Raw genomic sequence first — 21,246 nt, 5'->3', positions numbered from 1 at the left:
TTTAATTCTTTTTTTCTAAAAAGTGATTTTTTTATAGGAAAATGTTCCTCCACCTGAGGTAGGCTAGGAGAAATTTTTTCTATCAAAAAATCTTTTTGCATATGTGACCATAAATGACATATCCTTCTTATCAAGAGGATTCAAGACCGTTGAGAGGGGGTCATTTCAATAGCCTAGAGTACTAAAAGCGTGTATGAGAGGTCGACCCTCAAAAAAAAGAACTGTCAAATTATGAGATTAATTTTAGTAATAAAAAAATAATTAAACATATGTAACAGCTAGAGAGGAGGGTATCAAGGGGGCGTTTTAAGATGGTCTCTAGTTTTTCAAGAAAAATAAAGGGAACATAAATACGAGAACCAGATAAGGAACAAAAAAAAATCTTCAATCTGGAGAGGTAAAAAATTCCGACCTTATCACCAATGTCACAACACGCCCCCACTTTGATCCACCTTCATCCGATCACTATGTGCGCGGCCCTACACCTTTTGGTGGCTTATTCGTGTCATGTATGTCCAAAATTGATGTGCAACGAGCTGATTTGACTTATTTTTTAATATTATAAAAAAAAGTTTAAAGTAGTTTCAGTATTAATTTAGTAATTTATTTATATGTGTGATCTCATGGTTAAAAGTTGGTTAATTCTGCTCCGTTCAGTTCTGGCTTTGAATTTGAAAGCTTATTCGAGCTTGATACTGATTATGACAACATTGACCATATCATTGATAAAAATAATATCTAAATACCAAATCCGTCTACTATCCAAACAGGTTCTTTGGAAGACTGTGTGTGTGATATATGAGTAAGATCCGAATAGATAAACGGATCCACTGTTTAAAATTTGGATCCAGTGTTGTGCGTCAAGCCTGACTCGGTTTATACGATCGGGTAATCCCAACCCGTTTCATTACGAGAGATTGATCTCATCAACGTATCATATCATCTGGACCGTTTCGAGTAAGAGCAGCAAAACATAACCTCCTCTGTGATACACGTGGCACTATTTCATTCGAGAAGGGGTAGCACGTTTGCCACTCTCACGTGCGGCCTCGTCTTCCTCTCTACCTTGTCCTATAAGTAGGACACCTCCCGTTTTCTGGCGATTCTCTCGACCAGAACTTTTTCATTTCCAGTCTCGCAGACTCAGAGAGAGAGAGAGAGAGAGAGAATGTTAGGATTCGGAGCGAGGAGGGCGCTAGGGTTAGCGGCAGGGAGAGGGGTTCCTTTTCTGGGGGCCGTCCCGGCGAGGCTGTACCACGAGAGGGTGGTCGACCACTACAACAACCCCCGCAACGTCGGCTCCTTCGACAAGAACGACTCCTCCGTCGGCACCGGCCTCGTCGGCGCTCCCGCCTGCGGCGACGTCATGAAGCTCCAGATCAGGGTCGACGAGCAGTCCGGCAAGATCGTCGATGCCTGCTTCAAGACGTTCGGCTGCGGCTCCGCCATAGCCTCGTCTTCCCTCGGTTCGTTCCGAATCCCTCTATTTCTCCATTGATTCCTGCGATTTTCTTCTTCTTTTTCCCCCTTTTCGTGGTCGTTAATCTTGAAATTGGCCGTCTTTCTTTGTTTTTATCAGTTCAATATGTTTTCATCGCAAGATTGTTCAGTGTTAATTAGGGATTGCTTCATGTTTTTATAAGATTTCTTTGAGTTTCTGTATCATTGATCACTTTCTGAATTCTATCGATCTTTAATTTATATAAAAAAGGTTCTTAATTTGTTTACGGATTTTATTTTCTTTATCCCTCTGGAAGACGAGTACAGCAAGCATTAGATTTTGATAGTAGTTATCTGATGCCTGAACTCCATAACCTTTCCGTTGGCTTCCCACATGTCTAGGATCTCATTCTTTTCTCCATTTTCTCGAAATTGATATGGTATTTTTAGTTCTGCTTTTTGTTATTGTGTTTGTGATTAGAATTGGAGGGTGTCTTGTGATTCCCTTCTCCCTATTATTTTTGTTTAATGGATTGAAACAGATGTCTTGGTGATGGCTGACGACTCGCTTGTCTCTTTGTTTTTCAATGGTTGTGTTGGAGCATTATATGTTTGACTTCTAGTTTTATACTTGTTTTGTATAAAGTATCATGTATTTTTAATGCCCTGCGATGGGGGTAAAATTGTTGCGTGTTTCCTTAAAATAAGAAAGAAAGGAAAAAGGAAAACAATTGAGTCTAAATGGCTTTAGAGCTGACCTTTTTTTATGTTTGTAAAAATTTCAGCTACCGAATGGGTAAAAGGGAAGCAGATGGAGGAAGCATTATCCATAAAAAATGCGTAAGTTTTCCTTCTTTGAATTTGAATCCATTTTTGAGTGATTGGAACTTTCTCCATGTATGATTCGTCTGACTTATTTTTGTTTGTATTGCTAAGTAGGGTTTCCAGTTGCTGTGTCAGTGGCATCGGTTTACTGCATGATTATTTCTTTCTTGTGGTCATCAGTTTAAAGTTCTGAACAGTAATTTCAGTATCTTTCAAATATAAAGCCTCTTTCAGGTGGTCTAGTTTCAACGAAATAGCAATTCAAACTTAGAGAACACCTGGCCGCTGGAATATATCCAGATATTGACTTTGAAATTATGCCTGTTCTTTTTTCTATTCTTCCTGCATTAAAATAAAAATAATGATGTTGAGGTGATTCCTTTTGACTTCTGATATGTTGAAAGTCAGCTTCTATTACTTTTAAAAAGTAAGGGATAGAAAGAACATGCCACCGGAATTCATATCCTTTGTTGATAAAATGTGACACTAACAAGGACGCTGGGCATGACACAGCCATTCTTGAGCAAAATCAAACCTGTTCAGATGCAAGGATAGGCATGCCACCACAATTTTGAGCACAAGCAAACTTATTGGTACTCAAGAAGAAGTGTTCAAAACTTCATTGATGCAATTGTATGATCGATTCTTTAATATGTAGATGCATGTCTCTTGTGATGATGATCTTTAGTAGATACTTCTTTGTAGTTTCTTTAGAAAATTTTCTTTTTAAGAAAATTCCCGTGGTTATGTTCTCCCCTTATTGATCGTTACACTTCCAAAATGGCATCCATGCATTGTTCCTTACATTGTTAAATTTTGTACATACATGCAGATTGTGTGCATCCATGTTCCTGTGTCTTGATTTAACAGCACTTCTATGCAAGGTTTTAAAACCCGTGACTCGGAACTCGACTCGTTCTTTATTGACTCGTGACTCGGCGGGTCAACTCGGTGACTCGGACCGGGTTTTGTTAACTTTTGATTTTAAAAGAAAAACAATATATAATTTGTCTGAAACCATGTTTTTGAGTAAACATAGTCTCCAAATGTATGTAAGAATATAAAAACAACTGCAAAGAGCTATAGAGGTTTGCTTGAATAATTGAATTTGATATCTATACAAGCACTTTGACAGTCAATTTGTCATGTGCCACAGAAATCTGGGAGTTTAAAGATTAAAAGTTTATTAGATGTAGAACAGTTGGTCACGACAAGCAAAAATTCATTAATTTTGCTAGTTTAAGTCCCGACTCCCAAACCATTTCATTAGCTTGCAGAAAGTACTAGACTCTTTTAGCCTTACTCAAGACCTGGTTCTCCATTTCAACAGTTTATCTGTTTTTTCATATCAATCCCAATTTTGAGGTAAACAAGGTCTGAAACTGCAAAATAGACCATTTTTTATTTGACAAAAGCAAATGCATACAAAAATCTCCTGGTTTTGCCAATAGAGTAAGTTTTTCAATGTATGTTTTTACACAGTCAATTGTACATACAATCTATTAGAACACAAATATTTTTTTTCAAATAGTTTGTCAACATGTAAGCAAGTTTCTCAAGGGCTTCACAAATCAATGGCCTACAATATGCCAAAATTTCATGACTCAAAAAAACATATTTTTACATAAAAAAAAATATGATAAAGGTGTGATTCCTAGCAAATAAACCATGTTGAACACATATATGAGGTCAGATTGCTTAGATACAACTTGCACCTATGATTTTTCAACTAGATTGTACAGACAGTAAACAGTAGACTGCATATATGTATATATATCATTACCATTTGAAACTCAAAAAACAAATTTCAAACATCCCAGAACTCGCCCGAGTCAGGCCGAGTCAAGCCGAGTCAGGCCGAGTCAAGCCCGAGTCAAGCCCGAGTTTTGGCAAACAGAGTTTGCCTTGCCGGGTTGACTCGCTGGAGGGCCGAGCCGAGCCGAGTCAACGAGTTGACTCGGCGAGTTTTAAAACACTGCTTCTATGCTCTACCAAGTGTGTCTAATTGACTCTATGGCGTGTTCTGTACCATGTTGGTGTCTAACATAGGAAAGGGCAATAGTGAGGTGAAAGTTGTAAAAGAGAATCCTTAGTGGAAGCCTGATTAGAGTTCATTGTTTTCATGTCCACGGTCTTGCAAATGCTCGTGGTCTTCTCATTTTGTTTTGTCTACCTTATTTTAGGTCTTTGGATCTGTGAGGTTCACAACTCTGCACCCTTGTGTATTTGCAAGAAAGTGATTGAGAAAAATGGCCAACTTCCATTTGTGGGCATGACTATATGTTATTATCAAGTTGTTATTTGACCACACATCTTTTCTACCGATTGGTATCATTGGTCCAAAAGGAAAAAGTTAAGAAAAAAAAAGATGAGAAAAAGGACTCACCATTATAAGGGTTCAAATCTCTTCTAGAGAAAGTTATTTGAAGTTACAGGATCATATAGATCTGAAAGTCTATTGGCACCTTATACACTGGTTTCTGTTCCAGTAACTGATGAAGGGAGAGGAAAATGAAATCAATTCTTTAGAGATTTTACTTGGAGCATCTGAACATTTGATCTCCTAGCTGCCCTTTCCATGCATCTGAAGGAGATCTTGATTTTTAGGTTCATTTGAGAACTGACAAATCTGTTATACCTGGCACCCTGTTGTTATCCTTCATAAGTGAACGAAAACAAAGGGACTCATCATTGGGTTTGTTTGGAGTTTTTGTCTAAAATATATGATTGTCGAAGATACCAAAATTGTGTTATTTTTTGTCCAAAAGATTCATTATGTGGGGAATTTGATGTCTGTGGTGGACGAGACTTGACATTCTTACGAAGTTAGGATTATTGTGCTCTTGAACATTTGCCTGATGTTAAATTTTGAGGGTTTATTGTTCTTAGTAGAAAATAGTTTTGAAATGAACATTTTCTTCTTGCATTGAAATTGATGTGTTTTGTTAATTGGTAGCTTTTTAGGGCCAGAATGGAACCTCATATTATTGTAGTTCTAATTACTATCTAGAGAAAATCCTTCTGTGTGTGCCTTCCAGTATCTTACCTTCTTTGAACATTCTCTGATATTTTGGAAATAAATTCATAATGATCTGAGACATTTATTTGCAACTGTGAAGGCTGTTTCCCTCCTCTTGCATTTATTTTACTTAGGCCTGAGTTTCTCTTTCAAACAGTCTTTGTGGTTGATTTATACAAGTAAATGTTGTCACTTAATTGATTCTTGTTACTTTCAGAATACCTAAATCTCTCTTTGGCAGTGGCTCAAACCTCTTTAAAGTAATGAGTCATGGTGTTTGATGTGATAGAATGTCTTTGTTGCTGGGATCTTCCAAAGATCACTGTGGGGGGGGGGGGGGGATTTATGTATGTTGGTTGTTTCTACTTCCTGGAATTACTCTTTCTAAACCATCTTTGAGTTCTTGATACGTCAGTTTTATTATGTAAACATTCACTTCAGCATTGAGCGGGAAGCTTTTTACTGCAAATTTGATGGGAGTACATCGATTTGGTGCTTTCTGTCAAAATAAGCTACTGCCACATGTTGATGTGATCATCTGCAATATATGATGTGTTTTTCTTTCTTGATGAACATTTGCCTGAATGGCACTGCGACGATCTCATGTTTCAAACATGTTATTGATTTTCAAAGTGTTTTTAGTTTGGTGTCTATTTGGCTGAACCCATATTGGTTATGTCAGCAGTGTTGTGGGAATTGGGATAGCCAATTCCCTGGGACTCCATTGAGCATTGTTTTCTAAGTTTGCTTGGTCAGTCGTGAAGTTTTGCAACTAGAGGAGACATGACAACCATCTTTGTGGCAAATTTTCTGAAGAAAGCCTTAGCTGAAAATGAGACTGGAAGAAAGAAAAAAACCATGATTTTCATTGCTTGATGAATTTTCCATGATAATCATGCAGTTATTTCAAGATTGGACCTCCTGGTTTGCTACTGTGGCACAGCGTCTTGTAGGACATATGTTTTATGGAGTCCTTGCAGAATTAAATATATTAATGTCAAGAACCTTTCCTCATTTTTTATTCATGTAATTGGTAATTATATTGGTTACTGTCTTCTCATGCACAACACACAGACTTGGTTTGATTGATTTTTCAGGCTGCTGGTTAATATGCTTCAATTTTCAAGGTTTGCATGAAGTGAAAACTTTCATGCAGCTTGTGTAGAAGTTGTGAATGCATAGAGATGATTAAGTTTGGGATGAATTTGATGCCAAATGATGGTGATAATCATTGATCACGTTTACTTCTATGGGGATCGTTGCAATACAATTCACAAAGTTCCCTCAGATCATGTTGACCTTTTTGTTCACTCTTAATGGAGTATTTTTATGGTGCAGTGAAATTGCAAAACATCTGTCTCTTCCACCGGTGAAGCTTCATTGCAGCATGCTCGCAGAGGATGCAATCAAAGCAGCCGTTAAAGACTACGAGGCAAAGCGGGTGAAGTTGAGCAAGGGCACAGAGAAGCCACAACCGGAGAAAGCTGCTGCATAGAAATCTTAGCAAAAACCCAACAGTTGGAGAAGGGTGATATCTAATAGTATCACTTGTGATCGCATGTGATAAGGCAGATTGCTTATTAATTCTGCCGGCTGTTCTCTGCATGTATCATATTGTGCAAGTTTGATTGCTCTTCTTGGCACTACAGTTGATCTGCCACCTTTTATTTACTACTACACATAATTAGCACTTATCTATTGCATAATATGAAAAGCTTGCTCTTTATTGAATATATCCTTGTTTGCGTGTGCATAAATTTGTAGTCGTTGGTTCAGATTATGTAGCCCAAGTTAAGACAGGTTCAATTCTGGTCGTGATTCATGTGATCATTGGCTGCACTGAATTACCAGAGTCCCAAGTGCAGTAGAGAGGATCCTCTCAAGAGTCATTATCATCAAAAGCCTTATTTCAACCGCACGGGGTACTCTCTACCTGAAAATGTCATTTCAAAATGGTCGCATCCTGTCTTGCTAGTCTCCCTTCAAGTCTATAAAATCCTTGTAAGAAACTAGTGAGAGGCTAACCTTTTTGCCTTGAATTGGTCTACAATGGTCCCTTCTTAAACAAGTTGGCCAATACCTTTTTCATCCTTCCACTCGCATAAATGGTGCTTGTCATGTTTTGTTGTGGCACTCTTGTATTTAATCATGACTATATATCAGCTCTTCTGATACTAAGACCGAGAGTAAGATTCGATATAAATAAAATTGCAGAAGCAGATCTGTAATTTCGCTGGACCACACAACATATCGTTGGTCAATTTAATCTCCTTGCACCTGGTTGTGCTGCATAGAAGAAATATCCATGTAAAGAAATCACTATTTATCTTCACCGAAAAACAGAATGGTAATCACATGATTGGGATCTTGAAATTGGTCTGTTTGTGACATGCATGAATTGGTGGTGTGGCATTTTATGATACTTGTCCCAACCACGCGAGGATAACTTTGCAAGCCTTGCTTCCTCATTCAGACAATAGGATTACATCTTCATTTACAAGAAAAATTGGATTGTGATGATAATTCATCATAACATGAATGTTAAAGTGAATTTTCACATTATTGTGCAGCATGCTTGAGGAGAATTGCCATTGGTCTTTGGGCTAATGCTGGATGGTTGTGTATGGAACCGAGTATAACTTGAGTACAACCTTTAAGTGCGCTGATAGAGGAGTTGGATCTGGTGGGACAAGTTAGAAGTGCCTAAAGTACCTAATTATGAGCTTGATGATCCTGAGGGCCTAGCACTTGCCCGAAGTGGTTCAGCCGCTAATGATTTAGGATGCAGGTCACAGTAGTCAAATTGGGATCTTAATCCTTGCAACTAGGTCAAGCATCTGTTCAAACTGGTTCAGTGTGGTGTTAAAATTATGCCCTGGGCATCTTTTTGCACCTTGATTAATTTAGGTGCTCGCTGTCGTTTGGTCAGTATAAGTGTTAATCAATCATAATTAGGCTTGCAAATGAATACAATATGATGCTGATTGATAAAAAAATGGTTCAGTATTTTGGGTCTATTGGATTGAACATCCATTCTTATCCAGCCAAGGCTTTAAGCTGGGACCTGAAGACAATTTTTTCATATGTGAAAACTATTTACTCAGGATCTAGTTCCAAACCCAAAACTAAATTGACACCTTCTGAATGCATGACCTGCTGCACCTAGGCGAAGCAATTTGTATAAAGAGGAAGTGCAAGGGCCATTCGTATGTTGCCCACATGGTCAGTGTCCAAATTGAACGAACTTGGCTATGCACCAATGCTGGCCTCAGAATCCGATCTGGTTGAGCGACCTGGTTCCAGCATTACTCCCTATATCCAAAACTCATTCATGTTTCCAGGACCCGACCTTGCAAGTCCACCAAAATCTTCAGGGAGTGGAATCAGATGAGAATTGCTGCGCACAAGACATTGTGATGCTTTAATCATTTTAGCAAAAGTTCTTGCAGCTCGAGCCAATTAGATTTTAGAGCATAAGGACAAAAGTTTCTAACGACAATTTTCAGCCACAAAATTCTCAGAAAATTTTCAACATTTTTTATACTTATCATATTCTGTGTAATAATCTTGGCAAAAACTAATATATATTTGCATATTTCAGAAATATGAAAAAGTAAAAACAGAAAATGTGTGAAAAGCCAAATAAAATAATAAATGTCTCTTTCCCAATACTTTTGCTGATATATACATGATAATCATGATATATTGAATTTTAAAAATTATTAGTATTTTTTTGGACTGTGAATGACAGTCATCCACTTGGTGCAATTCTAAGTGCTTCGCCTGTCAGTATGGAGATGTGGATTTCTCACTTTTTGCAGAATGGCAGAAGGTTAGAACGGAACCCAATATGACACTCCCCTGAAGTGAGGTTAGGACTAGGGCTGGGAAACAAGATGAGCGGCTCGTGGCTCCACTCATGTTTAGCTCGTGAAGATCTCGTTTAAACTCATGAAATAAGCTCGAGCATGAACAACCAATGTTCATCTGGGATCGGCTAGTTTATTATTAAAAATAAATATATTTTACTGCAAGCAGTAAGTTTAGAATTCAAATCCTGTTGCTTGTAAGTTTGAAACAATTATTTATTTTGTAAATGTGTTAGTTTGAGCTTGGTTTAGTAGGTTTAGGGTTCAAATTCTATTGTTTTCAACTTATATATATATATATATATATAGTAAGCTTGCTCCTGTTCGGCTCGTTTAGCTTGGGCTTTTCATGAGCCAAAGAAACGAGCCAAGGTTGAACATCCTCTGTTCAGTTTGTTCGACTCGTTTGTCAGCCCTAATGATAATGTAGATAGAGATATGTGCCTGTGCAGTGGCCATAGATATGCTTGGAATGCACACAATAACAAGGAACAATTTGAAACGACATATGGGGTACACGACATAAGCGTGTATCGTAGGGAATTAGCTAAATTTGGACGTATCTAAAAATAAAAGGTGCGTCCAAATGTAAGCTTCAGTGGATTCATGCATATCATCACTTCTGTTGGCTTCATGCCCTTGGATGCATCAAGAAAAAAAGTGACTACGACCAGCCCCCTTTCCAAATGAATCGTTCATGTTGGTTATATGGGAGAGGAAGGCAGCAGCCCAACCAAAAGAATGTATAATATTTACAACCAATGATGATGAGATAACTTTCTCTGGATCTCCAACTATTGGGTGTTTCATGGACCAAATCATATATATATATATATATGTTTATAATTTATTTAATAAAAAATATGTTTTAGATATTCAATTTTCAACATCTATGCATGCTCTTGAAAATGTGAAAGCGGCTCACAATGCATCTAAAAAATTATCCAAAACATATGTAAATAATTGGTTTTAGTGTCATAAAAACAAGTTTAAACATTAAAAAAAATCATAATTTAAAATACGTTTCATATTAAATAGTGATAAAAGTTGAATATATAGAATATGATTGAGGCACCCAATTATTGAAAGAAGAGCCACCAAATCATCATTACTTCTAGATTTTAGACCTTGTTTGGCTAGACAAGTCTCTCATTATATATATGAGAACTAGAGTGTAACCTAAACATTTTGATTTTTTTTGCAAATAGGAGACTATGTATGAGTTCAACATGATTCATTTGTATAGACACCCAATTTTGACGATGCCCAAGAGTTGATATTTTCTCAAGTTCAAATGTGATCTTCAAAACCTTGGGTCATTTCACACCTTTTAGGTTAGAACAATCATATAATTTTAGGAAAAAACCCAAAATTCCCTCGTCTTTCGGATGGAAAAATAGTTTTGTCATTTGGAGGCGGTACAACAAAACAATTTTTCTTCCAAGGTTGGGACGGCAAAACAGTTTTTTCGTCCGGGGTTGGGGGGGGGGTTGGGATGACAAAACAATTTTACCGTCAGATTTTGAGCAATAAAAGTTTTGCCGTTCCTTTTTTTACCCCCCCTGCCCTTTTGATCTGGTTTTGCCGTCCTCTTTTTTATTTTTGCCCCTTTTGGTTTGGACGACAAAACATTTTGTCGTTTGTTGTGGGATGGCAAAATTTTTTTATCATATATTATCCCGAATGTAGGGATAGGCTTCAGGCCTATCCCTGTCATATCCCAACCTCCCTACGCATGTTTCTCGCCCAAATATCTTCATGAGATGAACTCTATCATTTTTTTTTTTTTTGGAGATAATCGTACATATCCATTTGGGTTGGATTCGAATTTGAGAACCTCTTGACCCGTATCCCCATCCTTAACTCTTATAAATAAGGGCTGACCCCTACAACTTGACTCATATGAGGATTCTCTATTTGAGCATTGACCCTAAAAAGAACAAATACCCTAACCTCGCCTTCACTTTGACACACTCTTATCTCAATCTCAGAACTTCTACGCTGAGGGTTTACAAGAACCATTGCCTCAACTACCATCCTCACACAGAGGTACCTCTAAACCGAGAAAAAGCCGCTCTTGAATCATTACACATACCCCAGGAGGGTTCCTTGGCCAAAAAAAGCCTGCAATTTAAAGTAAAAAAGACAAACAGACCTAAAGGTAATTTTCAAATCCATTCGGTTGTTTATTTTTTATTTTGGTTTTATGTTTATTTTTAATTATTTATTGCGTAAGTGTTTATACATCATCTTGATCTGAATTGCATATTTTATTTTGTAGAGAATTTGGATTATGAACCTAGATTTTTTCGATAGTGGACTTCAAGCTATGACGGACTTGCTTCTACTTCATCTTCTCATGGAGAATGATGATTAGGGTTTCAAACAAGCGTCTTACGTATTTTAAATAATTTAATTTTTTTTTGCAAAATCAAGGTGAATACATTTTTTTTTGTTTCAAAATTTTTGTTAACAATTTTTGGGGGACGCTGTATTTTTTATCTTTCATAATTTTGAAATTTATTATTTAAAAGATTTGGAGTTCCGTAGGACCCAAAATCATAGTTAGAATAATTTTATTTCATGATTCAAGAGGTTTCAGACCAAGCAACAAACAAACAAAGTTTATTGTTGGGGACCAAAACAACAAAAAATGTCATTAGGGACTTAAACAACAAAAATCTTTTCTTGTCAAGGACCCAAATGACAAAATTATTTTGTTGTCCTTAATATAAAAATGTTTAGCATGTATATATATATATATATATATATATATATATATATATATATATATATATATATATATATATATATATATATATGGGTAACTAAAATATGTTTACTAGTATGAACTAAGATTTTCATAGGTTTTTTAATTTTATTTTTTGAAAATTTTGCTGTATGGATGTAATCTAGACGCTTGACCTTATAGAAATAAACTCTTGGATCATCCAATTACCATGTATAAGAAGAATCTTTTAAGGGTTGAAAATCAACGGCATAGAATTTTCATAAATATTTAAGAACAAAAAATCACATTTCTTGATCCGATTAGTCGATTCCTAACAAATAGATCACGCCGAATGCATCTGGAGGGTTAGATTTGCAAGAAAACCTATGAAAATCTCGATTCATACCAGCAAACCTATTTGGTTGGTAAACATATTTCAGTTTTCATATATATATATATGAAGAAACCCACAACAAGATTTTGAAGTCTTTGTGTGACTAATGGTGCAGTTTGAGGAATACTGCAAGATGTACTTGACGCAGACATCCAAGTGTATGACAACATTGATCATCTGTTTGATTTACCTGATGGTTACTTCTATGCCGTGATGGACTGTTTCTGCGAGAAGACGTGGATCCATTCACCCCAATACTCGATTGGGTATTGCCAACAGTCCCGAGACAACCAACTGGGTCTCGCTTGTCTGGTAGGAGAAGCTAGTGCACGTCACCTTGTATTGAGGACGTTGCAGGTTCAAAACCCAATGATATAGTTGTATAATTTGGGTAGGGGCCTGACTAACCCAGAAAAAAACAGTGCCCAGACAATGTGAAGTGGCTTGCTGAGATGGGCAAACCACCGGCCCTCTACTTCAATGTGGCATGTTTGTCTTCGAGCCAATCAGGCTCACCTACGACAACCTCCTTGAGACCCTCCAAATCACGCCTCCTACCCCCTTTGAAGAGCAGGTATCATAGCTGCTCTCTCTCATTTTCTGTCTCTTCATTTTGGTGCACCTCCAACAAAATATATATAGAAAGAGAGCAAAAAAGTGGTAATTGCCTACCACTTTTCTGGCTTACCAGATGTGTTTGACATTAGCTGTGCTAAGAAATGACACTTGAATCATGTTTTTTTTTTTGACAAAAATATGATTTTTTAAGCCTTGACTATTTATAAAAATGTTGAACCGTTGATTTTTAAACATTATAAAACCTACCTGTGTGTTAGAATAGGACGATCTAAGAGTCGATTTGTATGAAATCAAGCGTGTAGAACACATTTGTATGATCAGATTTAAGAAATACATGAAAAACCCTTTAAAACACTGGTAGGCTGGTGGTAGGTGAAAATTGCTGTATGCAGCTACCACATTCATATAGGAAAAGTGGTATATATATATATATATATAATCCTCTTTATCATCAAAATAATAACCCTTCAAAACACTGCAAATGTGTTCGTCATAGTCAATTTACTGGAAAAAAACATTGGATCATGTTTTTTAGATAAAAAATATGAAATTTTCAGCTTGAATATTTATGAAAATTGTAGACCATATTTTCAAACCTTACAAGAATCTACCTCATTTCGAAAATGGACAATCTAAGAGTTCATTCCATACAATCAAGCATGTAGAACACATCTGTATGGTCAGATTTAAAAAAAACATGACAACTTCAGAAGTCTATTTTTCTAGCAGTAGGCATATAATTCATTATTGTGGAGAGTAGGTACCTACGAAAGTTAGATGCCTACCATGAGCAAACAAAGGTTCCTGGGGTGTTTTTCACAAATTTGACCTCACAAATGTGTTCAACATAGTCAATTTGCTAGGAAACAATACTTGATTTTTTTATGAAAAAACATAAAACTTTCAGCTTGATTTTTCATGTAAATTGTAGACCATTGATTTTCAAACCTTATAAAAACCTACCCACACGTCAATTTTAGATAGTTCAAGAGTCCATTCCTATAAAATCAAGCATTTAAAACACATGATTAGTTTTGAAAAAATATGAAAAACCCTTCAAAAGTCCGGTAGGTATGGATCGGAGTAGACAGCTATCCCCTACTCCAATTCATTATGCTTACAATTTAGGTGTGATCTCATCATAGAAGTTCTGGCTCACCCATCCATTTGGTGCTTCATATTGACCAACACACTTTGTAAGTTGTAAGAGTACGTTCAGTTCACTGACATTTAAAAACCAAAGAACATAAGGTTTAATGTAGATTTTTTTTTAACAGTCTATTGGGCACTTTCATACTTTAGCTGCTTGAAAAAGGTTTATGAAAACCTTCTTTATAACCATATAAGCATCCAATCAGATCGGTATATAAAATAAAATCCAAGTCCGAACCAATCAAATTCTATTACTCAATACCGAATCCGACCTGATTAAGTATTTAGATGTAAAATCTTTTACGAAACCCAATTGAATGAACTCAAGTCCGGATATCCAACCCAAACCCGTACCAAAGATATCCCTATCAATTAGTTCAATCGAGCTCAAGCCCAAAAAAGTGGGTTCTGCCCACCGTAACCTAGGCTTGGAAATCTGGTCGGCTGGCCTGAGACTTCAGAGACTTAGAATCACTAATGTATTGTGTGCTCCACGTCTCAATTCCAAGCTCTATTTACAGAAGCATCCTTCCTTGGAACATACTTGATTGCGCAACTTTGTGGTTCATGCAGAGTTGGCATCATCATGGTCTTTCTCATAGAGACAACCACCTTCATGATCTCCATGCTTTCTATTTTCATCAAATAGGAGATTTGCTTCCTGCCTGCCTCTCTTCCTTGGCTTTCTATCATCCATCTCTATGATGCTGATGATCTTCTCCCTAATGCATGAGTCCACTCTGCCTTCCCCGCCGACATCAGAAGGCTGGATTCCAAGAAGTGAGGCACATTCTTCCCTAAACTCCACATCATTAGATGACAATATCAACCCGGCAATTGTCCTTGAAAGTTCAGGGACATGTTTCTTTATCTGCAAAAATAGTCACCAAAGAGTTTTTGCATTTAGGCAGCATTATATGATGATATGCATTAAGATTTTGTCGACTAACAGAGACTTAGCAGACCACTTCATTTGGGATTTGAAAACGGCACAACCAAGTTGCTAGTTATTTGGCAGCTTAAGCCAAGCAAGAAATCCGTTGAACTTTCCTGATAAGCTTAAGGGTGTGTTTGGATTCAGGGAATCTAGTGGAATTGGAATACAGTCCCACAAAACTCAAGTGAATCTTGCCATTGTCCAGCCACAAATATGAATTTAGCAGAAATGAATTCCATTTCTACTGAATTCTCTAAACCCAAACACAAACCTAAGCAGAAGTTCCTAGGAAAAATTTCCTTACAAGCAAGCATGGTGTCTTATTTTAAACATGTATAGAAGTTTTAAGAAATCTCCATTCAAACAGGCAAGCTTCTCATTGGAAAACGTTGTATTGCATAGATAATAGCCATATTCCAAACTGCACATTAAATGAATTATTTGGAATGCAGCAAACGTCAATCATTAGGAAACCAACCATCTATGTGAGATAAAAATCTTCGCTAATAAAGGATGATCTAGAGGGATGCACCAAAATCGATCCATCAAATTGTAACATATTTATAGACTAACCATCCATCTAAAAAGAACATGGACGACCATCAAATTTATAACTGTGTAAGCATGTGGATATGGGTCTTCCCTTGGAAAGACAGCACTCTGATGAACGACATATGGAACATGTATGCCCTGCTTTGCATTTAGATCATTCCTTCCAAGGGAATAGAACAAAGCCCAATAAATACTTCAGTTTGTCACTGTCACAAAGTAATACTTTTTTCTTTTGGCACACATGTTATGGCAAAAAATATTGAAGCAAGCTTTAGCCTAGAAAATTTGAAACTTAGAACTGCTAGGAACACCACAGTGGCCATCACGCTCACAAACAAGTAGCGGAGACAGCTCAGTTAAATAATGGTTTTGCAAATTGGATTATGACATATTCCTCCAATTCATCCATATTATTGGGTTTGGACTTTAGACTACAGAAGAATTAGCTGATTCACACTATTAGAATCGCATCACAATCTGCTCTCCCAGTCCAGCTTCTTGGTCACAAAGCAGTACAGTTAAACTGGTAATTACACATCCACGCAGTTGTAACACTTGATTAGGAGCTGGAATACGAAGGCAAAAAAAAAAGATGTCCACATGTTAGGCAAAAGGATACTAGTGATTTGAGAGTTTTTAACGTGAAATAAAACCAGAGTAATCTGTCTTTATTAACTCAGTAAAGCATTAGCGGTTTACTCAAGTCTTGGTTTACTTTTCTCGACTACCATTACATGTTATGCTTAAACCCCCACCTTCATAATCCTGTCTAAAGACAAATTCTACATACTTATATCATACATGAATGTGAGGCATCGACAGAGCCTGGTTAAACACGGCTTTCTAAGGTCAATCTTTTATGACAATGATTTCACACACACACACACAGAGAGAGAGAGAGAGAGAGAGAGAGAGAGGCTCATATCTACCTTGATAGCATGGGGGCTGAGGAAAAAGCCCGTATATCTTGCCTTTAGCCCATCAAGAGAGCACTTCACTGCATTTTTCACTAGACTTCTGTCTGGATGCACTTTTGATTGCATACGAAGTTTCTTCACTCTGATAAGATGTTATGGAATGACATAATAGAACCATAACGGACCATTTTCATCATGAGAAATAAATTCAAAGAGTATAACCATGGGAATGGATATTTTTTATGGTACCAATGGAGCACAATTTCCACAGTTGTAAATGGATGCAAGTTCTCCCACCCTATCACTCCATCACCATTGTCATCCACTAGATGAGATTTAATGGTCAAGCCATAGTCTTGCCAATTGATGCTTGTCAATGAACTTAACAATGATGTAGGCACTGAGCATGGGACAAAGTCTTGAAAATATAAAACCTGCACCAGGTTTTTCACATTTGTATCATTAAAGGACATCAAATATAACTCCTACATATTTCCATGTTTCTTTGTACATGCTGCAAGTAAGTTACAGTCCTTAAACATAGTGTCTTCTAAATAAAAATTAAAAGGAAACCCTGTGTTAGATCTCATGGGTCTCTGTCTCTCTCATATGAAAAGGAACAGGTAGACAGAATAGTATGAATATAACCTTTGTCATGGAACCAATGTGAGCAGAGCAATCAGCTTGTGATGACTCTGGAACGGCTGCAATCACGATTACCACCTCTACCATTTGATCATCATTTGCCATATTTTCTATGTTATATGCTAGACCAGTTCCAATCTTCAAATTTTCCCTACCAAGTGTTGTAGTAGACATAAGAAATTCCAATATGTCAACATTTCAAGACATACAAAGATTGCTGCCATGACCCAATTGATGAAATTTACTTGCTAACTAAATTATGAAGAAAAAACTTCCTACAGATAAAAATCCAAAAGATAGATTGTGTTCAGAAAATTCCGTAATCATCTGGTAGAAATTATGTTGGAAAGAAAAACTCCCCAAACTGTTGGCTGATTGGCTCAAACAAGAATTCTAACTGGGCCTAATCACCTGTGAACTCCATGCATGCAATCTTTCTCCAGAAAAACAAGAAAAAAAAAATGCATGCACACACGTGTGGGCGTTCATGAACTAGTAAGGTCCTTCAAATGCAGCAAGCATCTGTGTCTGTGTGTTTGCCTAGACTGGCAAGGCCTGTAAAACCCAGATCACTGTGCATGAAAAGTAAGCCAACTCAATAGCCTACCAGTATGCAATATTATTAAAGCTGAATCAAACCTTACCTGTTTGGATAGCATCTCCAGCATCCCAAATCTAGAGAGTTTCTATGCTTGAAAACATAATCTTCCATGCCCAGAGAAAGGCGCTCAATATTGGAAGTTGAAAATGGTAGGGTAACACCTTCATTTGCTAAAACTAAAGTCTCACTTCTTAGAGAGGAACCATCCATATGTTCGACAACCAGTTCAATGGCGATTCTCTGAAAAGGTTAAAATAAATTATTGGAATTTCACTTCTTGCCAATAGAGTATAAATTTTATAAACCTGACAATAGTATAATTAGCAAATCAGCATAAGGATGACTCATCTCCTTGCTACATGATTGCATAATAATCTCCAGTAATGCCTGAACCAAGGTTGCCAAACTAGGAAGCGGAAGCGAGAAATGATATGAGAAGCAAAAGCAAGAAGCGAGACATTTTAAAATTTATAGGAAGTGGGAAGCAAAGTATCAAATTGAATGTGAAATTTGAATAAAAAATGAAGCAATATGGTAACTGAATATGAATCAAACAAGAAACAAATAAAAACTAAAATAAAATTGATCATTCTTATATTTCATAATTTTCAGTAAAAGAGTTGAATTTTTGTTAAAATCTAACAATGATGGTTACCAATTTAGAGAAAGTACATGGGAAGTGAGTGGAAGCATGAGAAGAAATATATGAAAAACATGGAAAAAAAATGTGAGAAACATATAGGAAGCATAGACCATGCGTGTGGGAAGCATAGAAGAAGAATGGGGGAATCAAGATTCCCATGAAGTTTCGGAAGCGAGGAGTATCATGCTTCTGAAGTGAGTTTCCGAGAAGCGCACTTTCCACCTACTTAAGAAGCTTCCGGTAACTCTGGCCCAAACTACAGCCCACTCATTACTAATGGGTATCGGTGCATACATGGTTACTCATATATGTCTGTCTCAGACTCTCAGCTATGTCCTAGGAAGGCTAAATCTTGGGATACTTTAGCTTTACTGATAAATCTTGAGAAAATTGAGGAAAATTTCCATACCTGAAAATTTTAAGATCTAGATAGTAATCTTTTTTGCAAAAATGCAAATACAAGATATAGAAGTTTTTAACATATAAAAAAGATAAAGGAAAGAAGAAAAACAATGACTAAACTATCAAAAAAGAATAAAAAAAGTAAAGAGAACTGAAAATAGTATGACTGATATTTTCAAATTTCCTAATTTTGGAAATATCATGGTGTTTTACATATTTAATCATTTGTTCGTCATATCTCCATATCAGGGAAATATTTTCAAGATATCGCCGCATCTGTAAAATACATTCAGAAGTTTAAGGAAAACCACCAGATGGTCCACCACTATAGTACAAGGATCATTTTGGTGAAACCAGAATGGAAGCATCAGATATATGTCAAACTGAACTTACTGGGATCTTCAATATGAGCATCTGCAAAAGAAGAACAATGAAAAAGTTCAACCAGAAACACAGAGAATTAACAAGGAGGCAATTCAATTCTAGTCAATGTAAGCAAAAACCAAACCTTCCTACAAAAATGAGTCATCCATGCCACACAACTGTCATTGTCCTCCTTGGTGGTGAGAGATACTTCTGTGCCACTGAGATTCAAAAGCCACTAATTTAAAAAATGAGCACCATAATTGCTAAGGAATCAACATGGGGGTTAAGTTTCATGTTTCAACCATGAAACTTGCCTGAATTCTGCGCTTTTCTTCAATGTCGATGGCAATCTCACAAATTTGCTTGCAGAAACAGATTCTACTGTATCTACGCGGTAGTGGTAGATGTCTTTGTCATTAACATCTACCAAATTCAGTTCAAGCTAAGTCATGATCAACCAACACCATATCTTTCCCAACCAGGGCCGAATTTTCTATGGATTAAACAGATAACAGTTTTACAACGATAGATTGTTTCAGGAGCCATTCCCTCCAAACTACCCTTAGGCCTGAAGAAGACTCAACAAGATTAAAAAACAAGCCTCACTGATTGCAAGCCAACTGTTCTACGGGATGAACCGATTTGAGTTCTGAATTCTACCAAATCCCACAAATAACTCGTGTAGAACATCATTAGTATCCATAAATAAAGTAAAAATTTAACGAACAAACTCACTCGTGGTAGTGATCGAAAGGACTCCATCTGTAGATCAACACAACAAATAAATACAAAAAGTAGAAAATTTTAATTATTACAAGCATTTAAATTTCATACAACGAATTCAACCACTTCGCTAGATTAAGATGCTGCTGCGGAAATTTACCCCAAACGTCATAGAAATCACGATGCCTTAACCCTTGAAACTCGGATAAATCGACAGCGTCTCCGGTGTCCGAAACTAATTATGGGAAAATGATTGAATCCATATAAATGTCTCAATTTGAATCCTCTTGAAAAATATAATTAAATTTCACAAATACAAACAAAAAATAACGGCGTGGACAATTCGCGTTGAAAATGTAATTGAAATCAAGGAATCAAAAGCTGCAGAAGAAACATAATTAATCATCTAGATATGACAATGAAATTCAGGAAAACGCACAAAAATAAGGAAAATTGTGGAATCAGGGTTACCTGCGATCCGAAGATCTAGATCGGGGGATCTCTTGATGATGATTAGCACTCGGCAGAGCTGATCGCTCGACCGGCACCGTTGGATCGCTGAATTGATCAACTGAGAGGAGAATAATCCATCAAAAAAATCAGCAAGAAGCACAATTTTGGATGCGAAAACACATTGGGGAAAACATGAGAAAAATAGGGAGAAATTGAAGAAACTCACGAATCGGTAGAGATTTTGTGTGGAAGGAATCGCCATGAGATGAGAGAGAGAGAGAGAGAGAGAGAGAGAGTTGTGGGTTTACATAGGAAAAACGATTGGATGATAGATAGTCCAGTACGGAAAAATCTGTCCAACGGTCAGTTGCCACGTACAAAATTAAATTATGATTTTCCAAGAAATCACATGAACATTTATTTAATTACCCTTGTTCATTTTGACGGTCAGACGCGGAGCTTTGCCTTGATATTTAAGTGCTTTTCAAGTTAACGCAGTATTTACTCTATTTGTAAAGGCGCGGGGAAATTGGCGGGAACAAGAACGGGTTGAATTCAGTTTGGATCGAGGCAAAAACCAAATACTAGCTAATTGGATCTGTCACTGGGGTGCAATCGGGTGAGGTTCACTCCATGCTGGGGTCCTACCTGGATCTGTTGCTGACCCGATATCCACGTCTGGGGCATAGGTAGTCTAGATTTGTTGGTTTCTAACCTGGGATAGGGGAGGCATGTAACATCAGATCTAGGCCAGAATCGGATCTAAAAAGATCCGAGTTTCTTATTTATATTAAAAAACTAGAGAATCTACCTCAACCCATGAGATCCTATATGAATTTAAATTTGAATTTGAATTTGAATTTAAATTTGAATTTGAAATTGAATTTAAAATTGAAATTGAAATTGAAATTTAAATTGAAATTGAAAGCAGACTCAATTTGCTGAAATGGAGCCATGATACATACTTGATCAATTTGCAGTCCAATCTGCCATTAAAG

The 21,246-nt window shown here is 36.8% G+C and overlaps 2 protein-coding genes and 1 long non-coding RNA gene across 3 annotated transcripts; 1 reads left to right on the top strand and 2 right to left on the bottom strand.

Annotated features, from left to right (window-relative positions):
• The first annotated feature begins 1,098 nt into the window (after positions 1-1,098).
• LOC149815562 (uncharacterized) lies at positions 1,099-7,015 on the top strand. Its single transcript, XM_089989711.1, has 3 exons — positions 1,099-1,466; positions 2,226-2,280; positions 6,623-7,015. Exons 1-3 carry the CDS (start codon positions 1,169-1,171, stop codon positions 6,777-6,779), a joined length of 510 nt encoding a protein of 169 aa, XP_089845837.1. The 5' UTR covers positions 1,099-1,168; the 3' UTR covers positions 6,780-7,015.
• Positions 7,016-14,230: 7,215 nt separating this feature from the next.
• Positions 14,231-19,342, bottom strand: LOC149815561 (type 2 DNA topoisomerase 6 subunit B-like). Its single transcript, XM_089990573.1, has 7 exons — positions 19,215-19,342; positions 19,100-19,120; positions 17,705-17,901; positions 17,064-17,211; positions 16,676-16,849; positions 16,428-16,550; positions 14,231-14,880 (listed from the first exon to the last, which is right to left on the bottom strand). Exons 1-7 carry the CDS (start codon positions 19,233-19,235, stop codon positions 14,575-14,577), a joined length of 990 nt encoding a protein of 329 aa, XP_089846699.1. The 5' UTR covers positions 19,236-19,342; the 3' UTR covers positions 14,231-14,574.
• A 366-nt stretch (positions 19,343-19,708) lies between these two features.
• Positions 19,709-20,513, bottom strand: LOC149815560 (uncharacterized). The gene is made up of 4 exons (XR_016427835.1): positions 20,475-20,513; positions 20,267-20,366; positions 19,956-20,030; positions 19,709-19,834 (listed from the first exon to the last, which is right to left on the bottom strand). It is a non-coding gene; the product is annotated as an uncharacterized LOC149815560 (long non-coding RNA).
• Between the last annotated feature and the right edge of the window lie 733 nt (positions 20,514-21,246).

The sequence above is a fragment of the Nuphar pumila genome, chromosome 15, assembly GCF_984573655.1.
Source record: "Nuphar pumila chromosome 15, dmNupPumi1.hap1.1, whole genome shotgun sequence".
Lineage (NCBI taxonomy): Eukaryota > Viridiplantae > Streptophyta > Magnoliopsida > Nymphaeales > Nymphaeaceae > Nuphar > Nuphar pumila.
The sequence above is the reverse complement of the archived record's forward strand: the minus strand, read 5'-3'. Positions and strand labels throughout refer to the sequence as shown.